The sequence below is a fragment of the Leptopilina heterotoma genome, unplaced genomic scaffold (assembly GCF_015476425.1).
Source record: "Leptopilina heterotoma isolate Lh14 unplaced genomic scaffold, ASM1547642v1 Lhet_65, whole genome shotgun sequence".
NCBI lineage: Eukaryota > Metazoa > Arthropoda > Insecta > Hymenoptera > Figitidae > Leptopilina > Leptopilina heterotoma.
This window is the reverse complement of record NW_025111152.1, coordinates 1,506,638-1,525,981: the sequence shown is the minus strand read 5'-3', so window position 1 is coordinate 1,525,981 and position 19,344 is coordinate 1,506,638. Positions and strand designations below refer to the sequence as shown.

The following is a 19,344-nucleotide window of genomic DNA, read 5'->3' as shown; positions in this document are numbered from 1 at the left end:
AAGGATGAAATGTTTAGTTCAAGTTAATTTAACAAATAAACTTAACTTAAGTTAAAAGTTAAAGTCAAAATGTTAAAATTAGATTAAAAACTGTATTGGAAAAATCGCATCGACTTCGACATCCTCTAAAGATACAAAAAAACACTAGCCTACAAAATTTTTAGCCTCAAATGTTACAACCAATTCTTACAGTATTTTTTACGTAAAATCCGAATCTGATCTTAAAAATTCTTTTGTCTTTACTTTTCGAGCAATTTTAATGCAGGTGTGTTAAAAATTGCGTTTTGGAATTTTTTGAACATCTTTAAAAAATGACAAATGAAGGAGAGCAATTTTTATAGGTGAACAATTCATCTTAAAATTAGAAAAATTGACGAAAATTATAAAATTCTTTGTTTAGGTACAAACTTTTTTTTTAAAATTATTGATTAAAAATTATGCAAAAGATTTTTACACAAAAGTTGAAAAAAAAAATTTTCTTCTAAATCGTTGATTATAAATATTGTGAACTTCATCAGCTTCTTCAGAGTTGCCACAAAAATTTCATTTTATTTTACTTTGACTGTTTCACTGACCCTAAAGAATAAATTAATTCACTCTAAAAACAATTAGATACACAAAAAAATGTTCTAGGTATAACATTTATTAACGAATTTCTATAATTATAAAATTATTCGAAAACATCAATTAATAATGCCTGTCGTCGACGGGCGAAAGCTCATAAATAAAATATTTTAAATAATTAAAATTATGGATTTTTATAAAACAATATATCACGCTAAAATTATAAATCCAAACAAAATAACAGCACAATATCAATAAATAACTTCATTTTTAAATAAATATTTCATCATTATTATTTTTTCATATAGGAATTAAGATTTTCAAAAATTTCAAATTTCAAATTCTTTGACATTCAATAATTTATCAAAATTGCTACTGTACCTAACCTATCCAAAATTATTTTCAGGATTTCAACTCAATTATTTTCTAGAATTTTCAACTAAAATTCTTCTCTAATTCGAACTATTTTTAATAATTTTTGAGAAAGTTCTTTAAGAATTCAGATATTTTTTTAAAGAAGAAAAAAGTTGGCCAAAAATATTTTTGAAATACACTCGTTTGTAATTCAATTTCATGAAATGTTGGAAATCAAAAATATTTTTTTATCCCACATGCACAAAAACGGCGCTTTCTGATAGCAGACGACAGGGAGGAAAGTCATTCATTTCTTCGACCGTATGAAAATGGCGGCCGTGTTCTTCCAAGGGCAAGAAAATTAGCTGTTCACATGCATTTTTCTTGCCCAAGGGAGAAAACGGCCGCCATTTTCATACAAGTTGAACAAGTGAATGCTATCTGAAATCGCCACTTTTGTGCATTAGGAATAAAAAATATCGTAAGTAACACGGGACTTAAAGGCTGCCAATTTATTTACGATGATTTTTGTGTCACTCGTTACGGTCTCGGGGCGCCCTCGACCTCCACTCGTGTCACAAAAATCACCGTAAAGAAATGGCTGCCTTTATCCTCTTGTTGCTTAATATACTATACAATAAGCGGGTTCACTTTTTAAACTTTTGTGCTGATCTGTTTATATATTCGTGTGAATATATTCTACCGTTTTTTATTTCTACATCATATCTTTTTTGTCCTTTGCAAGCAGCACACAAATCGAGTATATCTTTTAATTACTCGTTCTAATAAATACGTTTTACCAGTTTATTTCTTTTTAAATTAATTAATCATGACCTGCGATTTACTCTTGCTCATATGAAATTGTAATAATTTGAAAATTTTCCAATTAAATATTATATTCAATAATACAACTAATTTAAAAAAAATGTTTTAGACCTAAATGTAATATTATAAAATTATTTTATAATATAATATTATGTAAAATTATAAATTATTGTAGAATTCGTGAAATTTTCACGAAAAATAAAGTTTTTTTTAAACCGAAATGTTGAAAAAACATTTCTATTTGGCCTTAGAAATATGTCCACGGAAGAATAGAAAAAAAAATTTTTTCTGTATCCCTTTGCCGAAAGTACTGTCTTCCCGGTCTGATTTGGCTCCGGAAATAGCGACTTTTGTGGCCGGCTCGACAGACCCAACGAGCGCTCTGATTGGTTACAAGAATTTCAACACACGTACATGTTAGCATAGCAACCACACAGACACGTTACTTACAGAGCTCACGTTTTGAAAACAACTGACAGTCATCAAAATAATGCATGAAATTTCTTATTTTCTTTTATTATTTTTTAATTATTAAATATATATTTGTAAAAGAAAATTTCTTATTGAGCTATTTTATTATTCAAACAATAATTATTTAACGTACTTTCGGCTGGGGATACAGAAAAATTGTATACGACACACGGCCAGAAATTTGGATACCCTAGCGAGCGTGATATATAAAGCCTCGGCCTTATATATCACGCCGGCCAGGAAATCCAACTTTCTGGCCTAGTATCGTAATATACTATTTTTATAAAAGTTATTGCAAAGTGAATTTTTTCCCAACTTTTTAAACAAAATTTTATTTCTCCTAAATGAATGAACCGATTTAAATGAACCAAGGGGAAATATAAAGGGGGTAAAATATACTTTCGTTTAGAATTAGAAAATTTTTAATAATTATTTAATAAATTTTTTATAACCATTTTTTTTAATGTTCTGCGCCTTTTAAAAATTTGAAAATAATCTCAACATACAATTAAAACTGTAAGGAATCAAAATCCGCTGAAAAAATTTATGAGCGACAATTATTTTAAAAGTTATAATGAAAATTAAATTGTCCCGGTGTAGTGCACCGGCGCTACACTTAGGTTTTGATCATTTTTATGACTAAATAATTAAATGCAAAGGTTAATTCAACACTGTTTTGTTCATTTCGTAGTTGAAAATAATGTTATAATTCTGAAAAGCATCAAAATCGCATCTCCGCGCAATATAATTTTCATTATAACTTTTAAAATAATTATAGAAAGTGAATTTATCATTCGGCAGTTAAATATTAAAGGAGAAAGAAGCTATCAATTATCCAATAGAAAAGGAAAATAATAGAAATAAAATAGAAATAGAAAATTATCAATAGAAAGGTCGTGGGCTCGTATCCCACCATGCTACCGTTTTTTCTGAGTTCTTTGATAATTTTGAAATTATTATTTAATTTCGAAAATATTTTTCAGATTAAGCAGGTTTCTGTATTAGGACGGCTGTGCTGTCGATACATATGAAACCCATGAGCTTATCGAGATTTATTTAAGATATTTAATTTATTTGTAAAATTCATTCGGATAATTGATAGCTTCTTTCTCCTTTAATATTTTAAAATAATTGTTGCTCATAAATTTTCTCAATGGATTTTGATTTCTTATAGTTTTAATTGTATGTTGAGATTTTTTCAAATTTTTAAAAGGCGCAGAACATTAAAAAAATGGTTGTAAACAATTTATTAAATAATTATTAAAAAATGAACTTTTTAAAAATTTTCTAATTCTAAACGAAAGTATATTTTATCTTCTTTGTATTCCCGCTTGGTTCATTTAAATCGGTTCATTCATTTAGGAGAAATAAAATTTTATTTAAAAAGTTGCAAAAAAATTCATTTTGCAATAACTTTTATAAAAAAAATTTTTTTTTCTATTCTTCCATGGACATATTTCTAAGGCCAAATAGAAATTCTTTAATTTAATTAAATTTTTTGAAAATAATTGAATTGTTTTAAAGAATTTTCTAGTAATTTTGTGAAAGTAAAAATATTCTTTCCAGAAATTTAATTGAAATTTCATTGAGAATAATTTCTCGACGAATTTACTTAAAATTGTATTTAAAATAATTCAATTCCTATAAAGAATTGTATTCAAATTTATTAAAAACAACTGATTTCTATCGAGAAATTTTATTAAAATTATATTGAAAATAATTGAACCTCGTGCGAAGAATTTTATTAAATTTTGAATCTGAAATTATTCAAAAATTGAAGTTGATATTTGAATAATAAAAAATTTTATAAATAATAATAATAAAAAATTACATTCTATGTTTCGCGAGTAACTGATGCTAGTTATTTATATTAGATAATTATAAAAATTAAAAGCGCAACTTTTAAAAAATTTAATTATTTTTTGAATTTTTAAATGAAATTATTCGCAAAATAATTTATAAATAACAATTTTTCGACAGTTTTTTAAGCATTAAATTATTTTAAATAAATTAATTTTCAAATTCTCAAAGTTAAATTATTTTATTCAATATTTTTAAAGACTATGAGACGAAACACACAAAAGCAGTTAAAAATAGTTAAGATTTCTGCTGCTCAATGTATTTTATTTTGGGGCGAAAAGCCCTCTTCTTCATTTAGACATTTTCAAAAAATACCAAAAACGTGACTTTTGGCACATTTAAATCGAAATTACTAGATAAATAGAGCCGATCTCATAATTGTAAGGTCAAATTCGGATTCTACTTAAGAAATCCTATAAAAATCCGTTGTAACATTTTATTCAATATGAATTTGTTGAAACTTTGACCTGTATAGGTAATAAATGAAATTAATAGAATATTAAATAAAATTGAAGTTACTAACGTTTTTGTCGACGAAATGAAATAAAAAAAGCTGAAATTTTAAAGTAACTATTGTCTTCCACGCTCCGATTGGATTGAAAACCAGTTTAGGATTTAATGACAAGCATCACAGTACCTTTTATCCTCAAAAAAGGTGAAAAAAGGCATTTTTTTCAAAAAGGGGATATATCAAACAATAAATTAAAATGTGTTAAAAGTTATATTAACTATGTAGGTGTCAATACTCAAATTTCTTACAGTTTTGGATTCTTTGATAAAAAATAACATTTATTTAAGAATTTCTTTAATTCTAAAATTATTTGAAAATATCAATAGTTTTATTTAAAATAAATATTTAATTTAATCATTATTATGTTTTCATATTATTTTGTACTATAATAATATTTTTACTGTAACTTCTTCAAAATTATTTTCATTATTTCAATTCAATTATTATATTATAGAATTTTTAACTATAATTCTTCTTTAAATCAATTATTCTTAATAATTTTTGAAAAAGTTCTTTGAAAATTTTCAAATCCACTTGTTTACAATTAATTCGATTAAAATTGAATTATGAAAATAATAATTGAAATTCAGCGATGATTTTTATTATTTATGCAAATAATTGAATTATTGCGATGAAATTTATAAAAAAAATTGTAAATAATAGAATTCCTGTAAAATTTGTATTATTTGTGACAATAATTAAATGTTTGCGTAGAATTTTATTAACATTTTTTTAAGTAATTGAATTCTCAATTGGAAAGTTTTATTAAAGTATAGTAGATATTGAAAATCACTGAATTAAAGAAAATTTTTGAAAATAATTGAAATTTTGTCAAGAATATTTTGATTGTCAATTTTATTCTGAAAAATTGATATTTTTGTTAATTAAATATTTTTCTAGAGGTCTGCATTCTGTTGAATGAACCACCTTATAATTTATAAAATTCTTTAAATTATCTATATTTTTTAAATCATTAACATAAAAAAATATATTTATAGTATGTTGTGGTGTTAATAAACTAAATCAAAAATAAAACGCACTGAATTCTATAACAATTTTATTATTACACTTTGAAAAAGATTTCAAAAAAAAGAAAAACTTGTTTATTTTTTAATATGAAAAGGTGAAAAAGGGGGAAAAGGTGAGAATTATTATTTGCTTCTTAGTGTTAAAAAATGGTTTTCTCTTTTTGCGTCAACAAAAAGGTTGGTTACTTCAGTTTGATAATATTAATAAACAATTACCTATTGCAAGATGGACACCAAGTACTTGTTCCGATATCAATATCTTCGGCTACATGATCACGAAGTCTGTGATGCCTGAGCATTTCCCAACTAACGAATTCACGATCGCATTGATGGCATTTGGTAACTACTTCGTCAAAATCCAGAGTGACTTTCAAATGATCGGTGCCATCATGTTTTGCTAAATCCTCCACAGTATAAAAGACACGAGAACACTTTCTGCACGTGTACCTTCGCGGGCAGAACACTTGCATGTGCTTTATCAAACCCTCCTTTGTTCTAAATTACAAAAAAGTTGATTAATTTTATTCAAAGAATGAAAATTTAATAAATAATAATAATAATAATAAAAAATAAGATACCTATAATAATTATTACAAGGGGCACACCACCATTTAGAGCTAAGTCCAGTTTTTGATTTCTGATCTTTACGATCGCTTAAAGTTATATTGCCTTTGAGTACTTGCTCCAGTATACTTGTTCGTGGTTTATCACTTTCATCAAAATTTGATTCTCCATTATTCTCAAATGCATTTCCATAGTCATTTGCAAAAGCATTCGCTCTCTTTCCTATTCCTGAGATTAGTAAACTTCTTTTATTCAGGCCTAAGAGATCAGAATCAGCTCGAATTAATGTGTCTATTGGTTCTTCTTTAATTTGCACTTCGCACGGCAATTCTGGCAGTGGGTCCCTTGAATTATTCAATTGCAATAGTTCGGGTGCGTTAATTAAAGGAGTTGTACTTTCTATTGGCAGTGTTGCTGGTAATGGAACTAAAGGTGGAGGAGCTCGACATTTTTCTTTGCATAATTGTACCTAAAATTTATCAATTTTTAATCATTCATTTATTTTAATATTATTTTTCAAGAATTAATCATTTATTCACTGACATGAATTTTAAAACAATTATTTTTCTCAAGTTCTACACGGCGAAAAATATTTAGCTACTGTATTTAATTCGTTGGATTTCACATTTTACTTAGATAAGAATTCATTTTTTTACACACAAAATTATTTTTTTCATAGAATACAAATTATTAAATGAAGTTAGAAAAATATCAGGAGGTTAAAGTTTTGAACGTTCAAATGAACGAAATTTATTTATTTCTTCTTCAAATTAAATTTTTATTACTATAATTTTGCGTCACTATTAAGCAAATTAATTATAATATTTCTAAATGTAAAATTTGAGTTTTTAATTTGAATTGTAATCAATAATCTATGAAAATATTTTTAACAAAAAATATTTCGTTCATTTAAACGTTCAAAACTTTTTGTTCATAAAATATCGTCCTTCTTTCGAACGTTCGAAACTTTGATTATTTTAACATTTCTTAATTATTGATATGAGACTAAAGTCAGCAACGTTTTTAAAAACGATGACCAAAAAATAATGCGACGATTTATTTTATTTTGGCTTCGAATTTACGTTATTTTTGAGCAAATAACTTTTAAGTAATAATTGATAAATTAGGTATGTCTTAAAAACGCACTGAAAAGTAGAGATGAATTTTTAATTTTTAATTTAATTTAATTTAATTTTTTTTTTAATTTTTAATTAAAAATTAAATTTTTTTTTTTGAAAAAAAATTCTTTCTTGATTTTTTGTTTTTAAAAACGTTATGTAGACTTCAGCCTCATCAGGGTTGCCACAAAAATTTAATTTTGTTTTCGCCTGATTTCTAGACAAAATTTTGACTTTTTTCCTGGCCCTAAAGAATATTCTGATTCACTCTAAAAATTATTAGATACTAAAAAAATGTTCTGTTACATTAATTTACGAATTTCTTTAACTGTAAAATTTTTCGAAAACATCAATAACTTCTATTTTTTAACTAAATATTTCATCATTATTATTTTTCTATAGGAATTAAGATTTTCAAATTTCAATTACATATTATCTAAAACTAGCAAATGCTACGCGCGCGGAACGTGATGTATTCTATTTATTATTATTATGCAAATTATGAAATTTTTTATTTTCAAACATAAATTTTTTAAATTTGATAATCAAAATTTAAAAAATCCACTTATTATGTACATAAATAATTATTAGTTTATATTTTTAAAAATTTTAATACAATTCAATTTTTTTGGTAAGTAGTAAAATTGTTTGCAAAAATTCAGTTAGTTGCTGTTATGCTTAGACGGCTTGCTCAAAAATCGCGTAATTAATGGTATATTCGCGTTTTAACACCAAAAGATGATAGTAAAAATTTGAAGTCAATCTGTCACCACCATTTGCGAAGTTAGGAATTTATTTTTGAAAAAAGTCTGTTCTGCTAAAATGTTGACGTAAAGTTTATTGTATTGTTTTGTATATTAGTGCTTCCAAATATTTATTTACGTAAGTGCTTTCCGGAGTGGAATTTCCTGCTGAACACGAATATCGTATTTATTTTCAAATTAATTCACGTCGTTCCTTAAAATTTAGAAAAAACTGAAATATGGGCTCACGGGGCAAGGATAGTTAGAGCTATTACGGCTCGATAAAATCCTGCTAATGCTACTGCAAATTATAAAAAAATGTTTAATTGTTCTTTTTAGGTTGATATACATAATGGTGCGTATAATTATATACGAAAAATTACTGATTTTCTATGACATTTTTATAATAATAACTAGGATAAAACGAATGGAGAGACCAAGTTTGGAAAAAAAATTTCAGGAAATCACTGTTTATGTTCATTGCATTTAAAATTTCGTCTGTTTTTATCGTTGAATATTATTCTAATACTTTAAACACATAAAAATAATAAAAATTTTTGAAATTTTCATTTTTTCGTGTCATTTGAGGCACCTCTTTTCCACATTACCTCGGATAATCGTGGTTCTACTGTACAGTAGAAATCATATTTTAGTATTCCTGAAGTACAAAATTTTATATAATTTCACTTTTATTAAATAAACAATATATATAGTATATTTCTTCTAGTTTTTTACCCGAAATATAATGGGTAATTAACATATAAACATTCAGTATTAATTTCATAAATTATTAAATTGTTTAAACAATTTTTTATTGTCAATTATAAATTTTTTTAACAGTAACCATAAAAATTTTATTTTTTTTTACACTTCTCAACGAGGCGCAGGAATTCTTCCCAAAAGACAATTGATCAAATCGACAATTGATCAAATCGACATTTGATCGAACGGCATTTGATCGAATGGACATATGATCAAATAGACATTTGATCGAATACACATTTGATCGAAAAGTCATTCGATCGAATAGACATTTGATCGAAACGTCATTTGATCGAAAAGACATTTGATCGAAAAGACATTCGATCGAATGGACATTTTCTCGAAATGACATTCGATCGAATAGACATTTGCTCGAAAAGACATTTGATCGAATGGACATTTTCTCGAAATGACATTTGATCAAACATACATTTGATCGAATAGACAGTTGATCGAATAAACAGTTGATCGAAAAGACATTTGATCGAAAAGTCATTTGATCGAATCTTTTTTGGCATAAGAGTTTCCCTTCTTTATTCTACATATATTCATAGCTTGAAATACCGTGGAAGTCACCCCACTGACACGAGCAGTTGAAAAGTAAGCTAAACGTGACTGACGACCACTAGGGGCGCTAGTAGAAAATGAGGCCTTGGACATGAATGTGATTGGTTATTTAAGTTGTCCATAATCATAGAAATTTTAAACAACCAATCACATTCATGTACCTAGGCCTCATCTTCTACTAGCGCCCCTAGTGGTCCCAGTCACGTTTAGCTTACTTTTCAACTGCTCGTGTCAGTGGGGTGACTTCCACGGTATTTCAAGCTATGAATATATGTAGAATAAAGAAGGGAAACTCTTATGCCAAAAAAGATTCGATCAAATGACTTTTCGATCAAATGTCGATTCGATTCAATGTCATTTCGAGCAAATGTCTATTCGATCAAATGACTTTTCGAGCAAATGTCCATTCGATCAAATGACTTTTCGATCAAATGTCTGTTCGATCAAATGTCTTTTCGATCAAATGACTTTTCGAGCAAATGTCCATTCGATCAAATGACTTTTCGATCAAATGTCCATTCGATCAAATGACTTTTCGATCAAATGACTTTTCGATCAAATGTCTATTCGATCAAATGTCTTTTCGATCAAATGTCCATTCGAGCAAATGTCTATTCGATCAAATGACTTTTCGAGCAAATGTCCATTCGATCAAATGACTTTTCGATCAAATGTCGATTCGATTCAATGTCTTTTCGATCAACTGTCTATTCGATCAACTGTCTATTCGATCAAATGTCGTTTCGATCAAATGTCTATTCGATCGCATGATTTTTTGATCAAATGTCTTTTCGATCAAATGTCCATTCGATCAAATGTCCATTCGATCAAATGACTTTTCGATCAAATGACTTTTCGATCAAATGTCCATTCGATCAAATGACTTTTCGATCAAATGTCTGTTCGATCAAATGTCTTTTCGATCAAATGACTTTTCGATCAAATGTCTATTCGATCAAATGTCCATTCGATCAAATGACTTTTCGATCAAATGACTTTTCGATCAAATGTCCATTCGATCAAATGTCCATTCGATCAAATGTCCATTCGATCAAATGACTTTTCGATCAAATGACTTTTCGATCAAATGTCCATTCGATCAAATGACTTTTCGATCAAATGTCTGTTCGATCAAATGTCTATTCGATCAAATGACTTTTCGATCAAATGTCTATTCGATCAAATGTCCATTCGATCAAATGACTTTTCGATCACATGACTTTTCGATCAAATGTCTATTCGATCAAATGACTTTTCGATCAAATGTCTATTCGATCAAATGACTTTTCGATCAATTGTCCATTCGATCAAATGTCCATTCGATCAAATGACTTTTCGATCAAATGTCGATTCGATTCAATGTCTTTTCGATCAACTGTCTATTCGATCAACTGTCTATTCGATCAAATGTCGTTTCGATCAAATGACTTTTCGATCAAATGACTTTTCGATCAAATGTCCATTCGATCAAATGTCGTTTCGATCAAATGTCTCTTCGATCGAATGACTTTTCGATCAAATGTCTATTCGATCAAATGTCTTTTCGATCAAATGTCCATTCGATCAAATGACTTTTCGATCAAATGCCTATTCGATCAAATGACTTTTCGATCAAATGTCGATTCGATTCAATGTCTTTTCGATCAACTGTCTATTCGATCAACTGTCTATTCGATCAAATGTCGTTTCGATCAAATGTCTATTCGATCGAATGTCTTTTCGATCAAATGTCCATTCGATCAAATGACTTTTCGATCAAATGACTTTTCGATCAAATGTCCATTCGATCAAATGTCGTTTCGATCAAATGTCTCTTCGATCGAATGACTTTTCGATCAAATGTCTATTCGATCAAATGTCTTTTCGATCAAATGTCCATTCGATCAAATGACTTTTCGATCAAATGCCTATTCGATCAAATGTCTCTTCGATCGAATGACTTTTCGATCAAATGTCTATTCGATCAAATGTCTTTTCGATCAAATGTCCATTCGATCAAATGACTTTTCGATCAAATGCCTATTCGATCAAATGTCTATTCGATCAAATGTCTTTTCGATCAAATGTCCATTCGATCAAATGACTTTTTGATCAAATGCCTATTCGATCAAATGACTTTTCGATCTAATGCCTATTCGATCAAATGACTTTTCGATCAAATGTCGATTCGATTCAATGTCTTTTCAATCAACTGTCTATTCGATCAACTGTCTATTCGATCAAATGTCCATTCGATCAAATGACTTTTCGATCAAATGACTTTTCGATCAAATGTCCATTCGATCAAATGACTTTTCGATCAAATGTCTGTTCGATCAAATGTCTATTCGATCAAATGACTTTTCGATCAAATGTCCATTCGATGAAATGACTTTTCGATCAAATGACTTTTCGATCAAATGACTTTTCGATCAAATGTCCATTCGATCAAATGTCGTTTCGATCAAATGTCTCTTCGATCGAATGACTTTTCGATCAAATGTCCATTCGATCAAATGACTTTTCGATCAAATGACTTTTCGATCAAATGTCTTTTCGATCAACTGTCTATTCGATCAACTGTCTATTCGATCAAATGTCGTTTCGATCAAATGTCTCTTCGATCGAATGACTTTTCGATCAAATGTCTATTCGATCAAATGACTTTTCGATCAAATGTCTGTTCGATCAAATGTCCATGCGATCAAATGACTTTTCGATCAAATGCCTATTCGATCAAATGACTTTTCGATCAAATGTCGATTCGATTCAATGTCTTTTCGATCAACTGTCTATTCGATCAAATGTCGTTTCGATCAAATGTCTATTCGATCGAATGTCTTTTCGATCAAATGTCAATTCGATCAAATGACTTTTCGATCAAATGTCCATTCGATCAAATGTCGTTTCGATCAAATGTCTCTTCGATCGAATGACTTTTCGATCAAATGTCCATTCGATCAAATGTCTCTTCGATCGAATGACTTTTCGATCAAATGTCCATTCGATCAAATGACTTTTCGATCAAATGTCTGTTCGATCAAATGTCTATTCGATCAAATGACTTTTCGATCAAATGTCCATTCGATCAAGTGACTTTTCGATCAAATGACTTTTCGATCAAATGACTTTTCGATCAAATGTCCATTCGATCAAATGTCTCTTCGATCGAATGACTTTTCGATCAAATGTCCATTCGATCAAATGACTTTTCGATCAAATGTCTGTTCGATCAATTGTCTTTTGGGAAGAATTCCTGCTCCTCTTCTCAACATTTTATGCAGGAAATAATTAAATATAGGATAGAGGGCGCCAAAGTGGACATCTAGGGAAATTCTTGTGCATTATTTGGCAGCACTGAATGCTTCAGTTTATTTTTATCACCACAGTCGGACTTCCATGCATTCTGATGTTAGAACATGTCAGCTTAGTGGTTTGCACTTCTATGTGCGAAAAAAACTCGCGAGATGGCGCTGTGCGCAGCACGCTCTAAATATGCATCGCAACAATAGAATAAAATATTAAAATAACAAAGGAGTTGTTGTAAAAGCTGTATTTAAAAAATTTGCTATTTGTAATATACTTATATAAGGATTTTAAATTTATTAAATAACAGAAAGTAGCAAAATAAATAGTTTATATGTAGATAAAAGATAAAATACTTAAAATAACAATAAGTCATAAATACATACAAAAAATAGTTATTTTTTATATATTTATTTTATTGTTTGATATTAAAATTTAAATTAAAAAAAATTATTAATTATTTGAACAACTAGTGTTGAAATTTACAAGATATTTATAACAACAACAATTTTTGATTAAATAATAATTAAACTCTCGAGAACCACTGAAACAATCCTAAACGTTTAATTCTATTTAAATTTAATTTTAGTTAATTTCTAGCTATTCAATTTAATAAATTCTAAATTTTTAAAAAATTAATTTATATATTCAAAATTTTCAATTAGAATTCTTCAAAAGTACGATTATAATTCAAAATAATTTTTAAAAGTAAACAAATAAAATTAATTAAAATATATAAAATTGATTTCAATGATATTTAACAAAATTTTCAATTGTTTCAGTTTTTTAAAATTATTTTCGGAAATACAATTATTTAAAAAAAAATTTAATTACATTTTTTCAAAAAACAAATTTTTTCTGAATTTCTAAATTAAATTATATTCAAAACGTCAATACTTTTTGCTAAAAAATGTTTTTAATTTATTCCTATTTATTTTTCTACAAAAATAAAAATTTTAAATAATTTCAATAAAATACCAAAAATCTTTAAAAATTTTATTAATTTGTAAAATCCTTGTTATAACGCTTTAAATATTCAATTATTTTCTAAATTTTTTTTAAATCAATTCTTATCAGAATTCAACAACGAGATTTTAATTATTTATAAATAGAATAATTCTTGCAAATCTGTAGAATAATATACCTATTTTGAAAAATACAAATTATATTTATGTTTTTAACGATATGACAAAATAAAATTCTTTAAAATATAAAATTTTACTTAATTTCAAATTGTTTCAATTTTTAGAAAATGTTTTAGGGAATTCAAGTACTTTAAGAAATATTGATAACTATATTTTTGAAAAGCCCATTCTATTTCAGAAATTCCAAATTACCTTTCAAATTTAAATCGTTTCGTGAAATAAAGATTTCAATACTCATTTTTCTTTATATGCTTAAAATTTTAAAATACTTTCAATGTGAAACAGTTTTTAAATAGATACAAAAATAAATAATTCATAACATAATTTATTTTTAAATTGTATATATGTACCTGTTTATAGAGTTTTTGAGATTTATGTATTACATTCTCTTCTTTCACTTATTTTATTATTTACAAATTCACTGTCAAATTTTGACATAACAGTTTGGAGTATAGAACAATTTGAAATCAAAAAATACTAATTTCACATGAGGACAGATCTCTCGATTTTATATTATATTTATAATATAATATAATATAATATATAATAATATAATAATTCTAATATTTCATAATTTTGCATAAAAAGAAATAATTATTGTTCTAATAATTACTTTTAATTTTTTATATATTAATTTTAACAAATTTACTCTAGAACATTTTTATTATTTATTTGTTTAATAATAACATTTATTAGAATAAACAATTAAAATTGAAATATATTTTTGTTAACTTGTTATTATTTTTTTAATAAATAATTTCCCATTGTTCACGAAAAAGTATAAAATTTAAATAAATCCAAAAGTAATATTAAAGAATGAGTCAGACTGGGGTGATTTTTATTGTTTATGAAGACGAAGTATTTGGTTATGTTTAGATGTGCGAAATAAAATCTTTTACACAATTCGAGGTAATCGCAGCCTTGTTGTGGATAAATTTTATCAGATTTAATTGCCAAGTATTTCAGAAATGATTTTTGGATTTTCTCCAGTTCATCGTAATATTTATTGTAATATGGAATCCATATGAATGGGATATAATTTATTTTAGAGAGAACTAGAGATTTATATGTGACGCGTCGCGAAGAAAAGCACCTAAGAAGCATATCGAAAATTTTACAGGAGGAGGAAAAAAGGAAAGAGAAAATCAACTCTTAGCACGAATTTCTGTTTTGTAAATCATTATTACGAAAGTATTTCAGATAAGTATTTGATAAAAATTAATTTTGAGTTCAGATAATTAAAAAGTAATCTTTAATTTATCTGAAACAATCATAATCCGAAAATCGATTTTTTGCTTCTTAGGTGCTTTTCTTCGCGACGCGTCACATATAATGAACTATTGTTGACAAAGGACCACGCACTTTTTATATTAAATTTGGCTTTCAGCCAATTTTTCTTATATTTTGTAGTTTTGTAGTTTATGATCCCCTGAACAAAAAATGTATATGACAAATTAAAAAATAATGAACAGTTTTTGAGTTATTAAGCCCGAAAGTTGCAAAGAACCCCAAAAAAATGTAAACTGCAGTTTTTCGTAATTCTTATTGAAATCGGCCAAATTGTTTAAAAAATTGTTACTCTTGCGTTTTTGAGGTTGATCAGGACAAAAATAAGAGATGAGATTTTAATAATTCAGGATGGCGGATATAAAATGGCGGCCAAAAATGAAACTTATTGCTTAGAATTGCTTAAAACTTGTTACTTATGTGTATTAAGGATTGTTAATAAGCTATACTCTAAGTTCTGTTTTGCAGGAAATAAACATTAATAATTCATTGTTTTGCAAAATGTAAACATGTACTTAATATCGTTTGTCCAATTATTATTATTTTTATTGGCCAAAAGTCTTTTATTTTTTTAAGGGGTTGAGACTAACAGTTATATTTTTAAAAATAAAATATTCTCGCCATTTTTGTAATGGAGAAACGAATAAGGAGACAGTGTTTTTTAAATAGGAGAAATTTAAATCTTGTTTTTATTGGCCAAAAGTATTTTTTTAAGGGGTTGAGACTAAGAGAAATATTTTTAAAAATAAAATATTCTCGCCATTTTTGTAATGCAGAAACGAATAAGGAGACAGTGTTTTTTAAATAGGAGTTTAAATCTTGTTTTTATTGGCCAAAAGTCTTTTATTTTTTTAAGGGGTTGAGACTAACAGTTATATTTTCAAAAATAAAATATTCTCGCCATATTTGTAATGGAGAAACGAATAAGGAGACAGTGTTTTTTAAATAGGAGGAGTTTAAATCTCGTTTTTATTGGCCAAAAGTCTTTTATTTTTTTAAGGTGTTGAGACTAAGAGTTATATTTTTAAAAATAAAATATTCTCGCCATTTTTTTAATGGAGAAACGAATAAGGAAACAGTATTTTTTAAATGGGAGGAGTTTAAATCTCGTTTTTATTGGCCAAAAGTCTTTTTAGTCTCATCTTGAAAAAAAAATAAAGATTAATTAAAATAAGGCTGAAACCTTTTGTGAATTTCTAATGTTTGTTTGTAGTTGAATCACTTCTTTATGGTGTATTTGCTGTTTAGAACCAAAATATATTTTTTACTCATTAATATTATTATATTATAATAATTAACAGGAAATATGTAAACAAAACCATAGTATTATTCAATGAAATTCTCCAGTTATTAAGAATATTAGAAAATATTGTCTATTGCATTCGCAACTTCAAAATATACATCTTTGGAAGTCCTGCACTTGCGTGTTTGTAGTAGCCAATCAGAGAACTTCTTGGTGAACGCGTGAGGTTTCCCCCACTATTATAATACCGTCTAGGACGTGTGTGAGTAGCAGGCTCGTACATTGTTTAACCTGAACTCCAAAGAGCTTTATTAAAAATAGTTTACAATTGATTTAACAAATCTGATTATTAACATTTTGCTTTCTCATATATATTCGACATTTACAAACCGTAATTGAACAGTCATAATATTATTTCTTAAGATTTGAATGTGAACTATTATGTATTTTATGTAGTCTTGTTTTCTTGTCAATTATTGTTGAATGCGTTTGTTTTGTTTCACACATTTAAAATAATTTAGAGATTTGAACAAATTGCCTTACTTATATTTCATGTTTATTTGGAATTGTTTATTAAAAAGCCAAAAGAATTAATTTTTTTAATTTTTGTTATTTAGTTGATGTTTGTGCATAAATTATTATATTTAGTATACATAAAAATAATTTTTATCGAGTGTCTTTATATGTTTTGACAAAAATTATTTTTTTTATTGCTTATAATTAAGAAATAAAATGGCGTTCAGGCGTCGATTCTTATGTTACACATGTAACAGACAATTCCAAGGACAGCAAATGCGATTATTAAACGGTGTCGAAAATATTATTAGACGTCAAATTGCTATAACAAGGAGAGAAGGTTTAAATCATCCTCCTCTTCCTGTTAATGAAGATTCCAAATTATGTTTTAATTGTTATACGTCAATAACGAACGAAATCAATGCTATGCAAGAAGATCCAAATTGTACAAGACTAAATGTAGTCCATCAGACATCGAGTCATTCTTGTATTATTTGCAATGCACAGGATGATGTGCAAAGACTCTCTGTTGAATGCAGAGTAAATGTCTTTATAGTAAGAAATATTTATGTACCCGAGAATGTGAGATCTTGCGCACATCATTTAGATGAAAACGGGCTTTTTCTTGGTCACTTTTTAGTCGATTTCAGGTACATTAATAGACCATATATTTTAAAAGGTAATATACTAGAATCATTTTTACAGAATCAAAGAGAAACTTCTGCCAAAAAAGAAAGATTTTCAAGTGAAAATGATTTTACAGATGAAGAATTTGAATGCATTGCACCTATTACAAAAGAACAATTTCATGATCTTTATACTTACTGCGAACCAGTTCTCCAGTATGGAAACAATAGAGAAGTTTCGAAAAAGGATCTTATGACTTTTTTATGCAAATTAAGGCAAGGTTTACCCGATAATTTGTTAAAAATAATATTTGACTATCGTAGTAGACAAACTGTCAGTTTAGTTGTTGACAATGTTCGAAAATCTTTACTTCAAAGGTTTACTCGAGAGAATATTGGGCTTGAATCTATAACTAGACAAGACTTTATTGCAGCTCATGTCACGGAATTTGCTCAGCATTTATACAATGCTGATCCAGAAACTCCTAAAGCCATTGCAGCTATTGATGCAACATATGCATACGTGGAAAATAGTTCAAACTTTTGCGTTCTTCGTCAAACATATTCGATGCACAAAAGCAAACATCTTGTAAAACCAACAATGGTGGTTGCACCAGATGGTTATATTTTAACTATTTTAGGGCCACACTTTGCAGATTCAAGAAATAATGATGCGCGAATTTTAGAAAGCGACTTGGATAAAGATGTAGACTCTTTAAGAGACTGGTTCGAAGACGGCGATATTGTTTTAGTGGATAGAGGGTATCGTGACGTAATGCCTCTTCTAGAACGGTTAGGAATCAATGTAAAAATGCCATCTTTTCTTAGACGTGGAGAAAGACAATTGTCTACAGAAGACGCGAATCAGAGTCGCATTGTCACTAAAAGTCGATGGATTGTAGAAGCCCGAAATGGTCATTTGCAACTGATATTTAAATTCTTTGCCAAAAGAATTGGTTTCCATCATTTGAAAAAATTACAGAGCTACTACTGTATAGCAGGAGCTCTAATAAATAAATATCACCCTACTATTCAAATGGAAGGGGCAAATGCAGACCTTGCCAGACAAATTCTTCAAAGATCTCAAGTTCCTAATGCAGTTCAGAATCGAGTGCAGTTGGAAAATCTCCGGACAAGAAACGGACAATGGCGAAGACTTAATAATGGTCATGTAGGAGATTTCCCAATCGTAAGTATGGAATTTTTAAAAGAACTTATGATTGGTTGTTACCAAATCAACTTGGGGGCTGTCCATAAATTACGTAACACGTTTAGGGGGGAGGGGGGGTTCGAGAAAATGTTATCATATGTTACATGGGAGGGGGGGGGTCAATCATCATTGTTACGTAATATTTATAAGGAACTTAATCTCTTTATAATGGATAAATTTTTGAAAAGCTGTCCCTTGCCGCCACTTCAATATAAGTAAAAATCGAATCATTTCGCGAACCGATTCTTGGGAATAATATACAATTTTTATTGTTAAAAAATCAATGTTATATTTTTGGTTGTTCAGTATGATTAATAAAATTATTCCTCTAAATGTTTTTTATATTTAACTTAATTTTGTATTGCTATTGTACGATATAAATACTAAAAAAACAGTAATAAACAAATTTGTTTCGAAAAACGTTAGTAAAAAAATATTTTTAAAAATTACCTAACATTGATAAGGAGGGGGGGGGGTGTAAAACGATTTTGTTACAACTTGTTACATAGGGGGAGGGGGGGTTCAAAATTTCACTAAAAACGTGTTACGTAATTTATGGACGGTCCCTTGGCGCCATCATATGCTCAAGACAAGATTCAAAAAGAAAATGACTACGAATTTCAATTGGATGAACATTTCAACGAACACGGGTTTCTAAGAATCCG

General features: G+C 27.9%; 1 protein-coding gene across 1 annotated transcript in view; it reads right to left on the bottom strand.

The window, feature by feature from the left end:
* Positions 1-19,344, bottom strand: part of LOC122509944 (zinc finger protein 84-like) — a 53,209-nt gene that overhangs the window by 15,838 nt on the left and 18,027 nt on the right. The window contains exons 2-3 of the mRNA XM_043624284.1: positions 6,192-6,646; positions 5,830-6,108 (exon numbers count right to left, since the gene is read on the bottom strand). Coding sequence (XP_043480219.1) covers positions 5,830-6,108; positions 6,192-6,646 — 734 coding nt within the window. The remainder of the gene's footprint in view (positions 1-5,829; positions 6,109-6,191; positions 6,647-19,344) is intronic.